At 39.9% G+C, this 6000-nt stretch overlaps 1 protein-coding gene across 1 annotated transcript in view; it reads right to left on the bottom strand.

The window, feature by feature from the left end:
- Positions 1-2668: 2668 nt before the first annotated feature.
- CDH13 (cadherin 13) overlaps positions 2669-6000 on the bottom strand; it is a 498153-nt gene continuing 494821 nt past the window's right edge. The window contains 2 exon segments of the mRNA XM_075715390.1: positions 2669-2907; positions 4208-4441. Of these exon segments, the coding sequence (XP_075571505.1) occupies positions 2669-2907; positions 4208-4441 (473 nt within the window).

Raw genomic sequence — 6000 nt, 5'->3', positions numbered from 1 at the left:
ATGGAGAGGAGATTCATGCAGGGCATTTTTACCATGAACAGCTCTTTCACAGGGCTATCTATCCTTACACCAGATGTCAAATACAAAAAGAAATACTTTGGCATGAATAACAAAGTTCATTTGACTGAAGGATTTACCTCCTAGGAACAAGAGCCTCATAAAACATAAATACTGGGAGCAAAGTGAGCCACGTAAGGGCTTTTGCAAAAATTAAACCCATAACTTGCCACTAGAAATGGGATATTTCATCTGTTCAATAAGCACTAAAGTTCTCTTTGTTTCTATGGCATCGTAATCTTTGATTACTCTGATAAATATTTGGACTATACAAAACATTGCGATGGAACTAATCGCAGTTATAAAAAAAACTATATGTGAAAATGAATTGGGAATGCAATGATACCAGCACATTTTAGAGACGTTCAAATACAGAACCATGTTATTTTAACTGGCTCCCGGCCTCATTCTTTTGTCTCCATATAGTCGTTTACACCTGAGGAAAATTGTTGCGCACGTTGTTACGCTTGCTGGCTTTGCACAAGCACGATTAGGTAGCTGTACCAGACATGGAATACCACCCTCGCTCTGTGTGACGGGGTGAACCCAAACTACACAACTGAATAGTAGCAAATGTTAGCAAAAAAAATGTGGTCCTGTGTGGAGGATTAGGTCTCTCTATGCTGAAGTCTGTTTGTGGAATTCAGGCTCCCACTCACAACAACTGTGTATACAACAGCCTCTGTCCCAGGAGGGAGATCTTTCCTTCCCCTTCCCTTCAACTCACCCGCTATTTTCCTTTGTTTTGGTTTTATTGCTCAGACAACAGACCGGAACGTCACACTGCTGGCAGATTATGTGCATAATCTTGCTCCACATTTTGTTTAAAATTACAACTCTCTTCATACTTGTTACAGTACTCTGAACAAATGTAAGGTTGCAGAATGGCTCTAGGCCTGTCTGTATTGTTTCACAGTGTAAAGACTACTCAGTGCTACTTATTCTTTTACAGTAGGAGAGGGAATCCCTCTGTCATTCAGAGCACCACGCCCCATTCAGATGCCAGGCGCCTATATTCTGCCCGCAGTTGAGCTGGAGAAGATCTGTAGCTGGGAAGGGCAACTCAAGAAAAGCTTTCCAATACCTAGAACTGCTTTTTATAATTCAGTTCAAGGAAAATGATCAGACTTCTTTGGGGGCTAGAAAAAAGCAACACGATTACCTCCAAAAGCAAAAACCTTTTCTCTACCTCATTGTATTCTGGGCAGACACATTAATGTAAATAAAGTTCAAGTGCAAATCATGTCAGATAAGAAAGTAATTCCAGTGGTGAAAGTCATGCCTAGTATAGCACCAGCAACATTTATGAAGTGGTAACAGGAATACATTTGAATTAATGCCCTGCATATTTATATCACTGATGTGATAGTGTCACGTACTGTGAAATATTTTTAACATATTACTTCAAACAGCTGAAGTCTATGTTTGGTTCCAGCAGACTATACCCAGAATAACTGAACCAGAGCCAACAGAGATACTTCAGATGTCACTGATTGGAACAAAGAACGTGAATTTGCACTTAGCATTTATATAGTCCTTTTCATCTTCAAAGAGCATCACAAACATTAGCAAGTTCTAATTCTCTCGCAATGACCTTCATGCTAACCTTTTGGGATAAAATTAATATACTATAAGAAAAAAAACTGGCAAGATTTGTGACCAGGCATACACCAAGCCTCAGATGTGTAAACTATCTCTGCCTTGACCTCTATCTCTGCCTCATGCTAGATGGCTCAGGTATTAATTCACCATACAATGCATTTTACTAACATAAGATGACGGTAATAATCCTTGACTAACAGATTTACTATGATAGTTACAGGATACATCTATTCCTTTTTAACAGATAAGGAACTCAAAATAATACTGCATCAAAAAAGTTGCTGGAAGCTGCCACAGGACAAGCCAGGGACACATCTAGGTTAGATGTTGGGGTTCTATGGCTTTGAATTCCTACTCTTCAGTCATTCTGGGATTTTTTTTTTTTTTTTTTTACTCCTTCCATTTCAAATTAGGAATTCTGTAAGTCTCTTTGAGAAAGCTTTCTCAGAAGCAGCAGAAGCTTCCTTTACATATCAGTTCTCTCTACCCTCCAACCCAGACTTGCAATTCGATTATCAATTCCGGGTGGCTCGAAGCCCAGAATCCTGAGCAAGTTCCTCATGTTCCAGCTGCTTGCGCACTTTATACAGAGGAATAGATTGAAGCAGACAGTACTCATTTTCATGGTGACCCAGAACAGCTATTGTTACAAGAACACCTTTAATCTCCAGTTTCTGTTTTTGAATTGGATTCAAGTGGGGAGAGATGAAAGAAAGCGTCTCACAAATCTGCTACTACAGCTGGTACTTCTTAGTTTATCATATGCTAGCTCTAATTCTCTTTGATTCTTCTTAAAATTATCACTTCTATTTCTTAATTTGACAACCAGGCATTCGTTGCTATTTTTTGACTACGAAAAAATCCTCCCCTCCCTCTTTCTTATAGCTACTTCCTCAGGAAAAAACCCCCAAACTTACTGCATTATGATATCAATGTATGAATTTAACTTCTCCCTTGGTAGGTTTTCTTATGCAGCATACAAATGAGCACCTAAATAATACTTCATTACTTACAGTTTAGGAAAAGACTTACAAAATAAACTGAAGAGTGAAAGAAGGATAAGGGTCATGCTGATATGAAGGGCATCAGTTGCACTGCAGTCCATTTTGGATTTCTTGCAGGAACACACTTGTAATTTCAGTTCTGTGTTGTTAGTCAGAGGTGGTTTTCCAGAATCTGTCACTGAGATTGGGATGTTGTAATTGGCCTTTTTCAGGTTTTGAAGCAGGATGACCTGGGCATGAGTATCTGCAAAGGATAAGGTGAGAATTAACCAAATAGTTGTTGTTTGGGAGGGAAGAGGAATTTACAAACAATATCAGACATGCCACAGTTACTCATGGAAATAAAGAAGAAAATGAGAACACTCTAAGGAAAAGACTAAAGAATTGAATTGGAGGTAAGAAGAGGCAGTACAGAAATTCTTCCATGGGCTGAGAGCGAATTGCAAATTTGTTCCAAACCCCACCAAAAGAAAGACTTTTAAGAGCCCCTTTTGTTTAAATACATTATTTGGTCTGCAAATCATTGGCAGAATCTGCCTGTGGAAACTAACATACAAATGAAATGCTAAGGCATGTTATCCCCCAGAGCAACACAAGAGGGAAGAATATATCTATTTGCCAAAGGAAAAAACCTTCTTGCAAGGAAGCATAGGCAAAGCTGCTTAACTGCTTCCCCAGGCTGACTCAGAAGGCAGTGGAGGGAAGTAAAGCACCTTCAAATCCACAGATCTGCTCCACCTGAGCAACAGTGGGCCAGAACAGCTAGTGGTACCCAGGTGAGTGCACCAACTCTTTTAGGGGGTTTAACAGAGCCGTGGTTTGATGTTTGGAGAACAGCAAAGGAAATGACTGCAGGCAGGTACAGACATCACATCCATCTTTAGTTTTTTCTAAGAATGAAATGAACTGCTAAAAGATTCGATAGTGACAGAGATAAATAACACATGCTAGAAAACAAATAGAAATAATCTACATCAAAAAGAGATGTAGTACATTGTGCCCACAATTTGCCATACGAATCTTCTGCAATTGCATAGCATGTGTTTTGATCCTCTTATCAATAGTGTGTGGTCCCAGTGCATTTGGGTATTTTATTTGTGAGGAGTTCAAATACTTAAAATCAGGAAGTTTTTCAAGTACGTCGCTAAAGCCCATGCAAAAGTTTCGTGCTGTCCTATAGCAAAGCCTTGTGCATCTCATGTAAACAAATTCCATGCCATGAAATATGGCAATCTTTACAAAACTATAAGTCATTAGTAGCCTTTCTTTAATGCAAAGCTAAAAGAGAAAAGTTCAGTTGACATAGTAAGAGAAGGAAAAAAGTTCAGATTTCAGAGAAAATGCAGACAGACCATAGTATGTCCCACCAGGCAGCTGGTCCAAGCAAAACCAGCACAGTGTAAAGCAGCGGCAATGGGTCCATCCTGTGAGACTTTCATGCCCAACTGCTCCTGAATTCACATAACGGGCAGCCTCAGGGTGAGTATACTGGGGTGTAGAGGTGGGAGGACTAAGTGCATAAGAAGAAAAAGTAATAGACTTACTGTTAAGCTTGGTGACTCTCCACAATTTTTCTGGGCCAGATTGCTTAGTCAGTTCAAATTTGAATGGGTCTGTGTTGGGGTGAAGGTCTTTGTCTGATGCTCCTAGTACCACTACCCTGAGATCTTTTGCATCATCACAGACTTTTGCCAGTGTTGGATAAAGGGATGGGACGTTGTCATTGACATCCTCCAAGGTGATGTGTAAAGTTCCTGTACCTGTAGCAGGAGGGTTACCTATATGAAAAAACAAACATATGTTTATTAAATCATACTTCCATAAACAGTTGCTCTTATTTGTACCTGCATGCTTGCAAAGGGAAAGAATTTTTATAGTTCTTACCTCTGTTATACGAAAATTATTGCTTTAAAAACCTGATGAGTCACTATTGTAAGTTCGTTGTTGTATTTTCAGAATGCAGGCTGTCTGATTCTCTACAGTATGCATAATTATTCTAAGGAAACCTCTGGGAGAGGAATATTTTGAAGTTAAAAGGAGCTTAGGACATGAACAGATATCTGGAAAATAATCTATTCATAAACACGAACTGAGAGAAACATAGTGGGAAACATCCCCTAGGTAGACAGCACGGTATTAAAAGAATCAAGAACAAGACAAGTAAGAGGAAAAATGACAGCAGAGAGGAATCGGTTTGTAAGGGGGCTGCCCATAAACAGAACAGGACCAGATCATTCCCCAACAGCCCTTAGGGCCACGTTTAGTTACGTCAGCAGAAGTGCAACCTGTCAACGTGCAACTCCGGAAAATGAGATCTTTTCTTTACCCAGAGCCACGCCGTGTTAGCAGTGGAGTTTCAAGCTTTCTCAAATTATTTGCCAGCCTGCCTCAGCCCTGACCTGCAAGAACCAGCTTTGGAGGTGAGGATGTTGTTTATTCACCATGGTGCCACTACAAGCCTTTGCGCCAAGGCTGTGACTGACAAACCAGCCGTGGCGCTGGAAGTGTTTGTAACGGAGACGCCTGCCCACCGGGAGCCGGACCGAGACGAGCACCTCATTTCACAGAGGTCAGAGGGGAGCTGACAAGTGGTAATAACTCTCAGTCACTACAGATGTGTGCCATGGTTGAGCCGGTGACCTACTGCTTTCAGTCTAAAGCTCAATATCTTATTACAGATCCCTTTGCCATCCCACTTTAACCGATCTCAAAGTTTTCTAAATGCACTTTACTTCCTTCATTGTATACTGTACTTAATAATTTCTCATTTGAAATGCTGCATTTCTGGGTTGTATGTGTTACTCATTTTTCTGGTTTAGTACACAAGATCTATGATCTTTGCACTTCCCTTAGCTATAAACCTTTAGCAAGTAGAAAGGATTCAAGAGGTTGCACTTAACCTGTAAAGCACTAGTGCAATGTGTCATGGTAGTTTTAAGTTTAGCACTGAGAGAGGTACAATTTAGCATAATTACCCTGCCTATAGCAGCCCAATAAACTATGGAATTATTGCTGCACTGTGAGTGCATCCTAAGGGAGAAGTAAATACCCTGTGGTCTGGATCTGATAAACTACTAACTGTAGCAGAATGCAATTAGTCCTTTCAATAACAAATGTTACTAATGGTGACACTTCATCTGTTTCATGCACACATAAATGCATAACAAAGACACAATTTTCATAGTTCTTTAGCTTTCTCCCCCCCCTCATCTTGCACTTTGTCATCAGAAAGGTTAGGGTTGAGTTCTTTTTAATGAAAAGGAAATTATTTTTCACTTTTTATTGGACTAATTGAATTTGCAGAAAGACTCCAATACATTTTTTGTTCTTGATATAT

This window comes from Pelecanus crispus, chromosome 8 (assembly GCF_030463565.1).
Source record: "Pelecanus crispus isolate bPelCri1 chromosome 8, bPelCri1.pri, whole genome shotgun sequence".
NCBI classification, from domain to species: domain Eukaryota; kingdom Metazoa; phylum Chordata; class Aves; order Pelecaniformes; family Pelecanidae; genus Pelecanus; species Pelecanus crispus.
The sequence above is the reverse complement of the archived record's forward strand: the minus strand, read 5'-3'. Positions and strand labels throughout refer to the sequence as shown.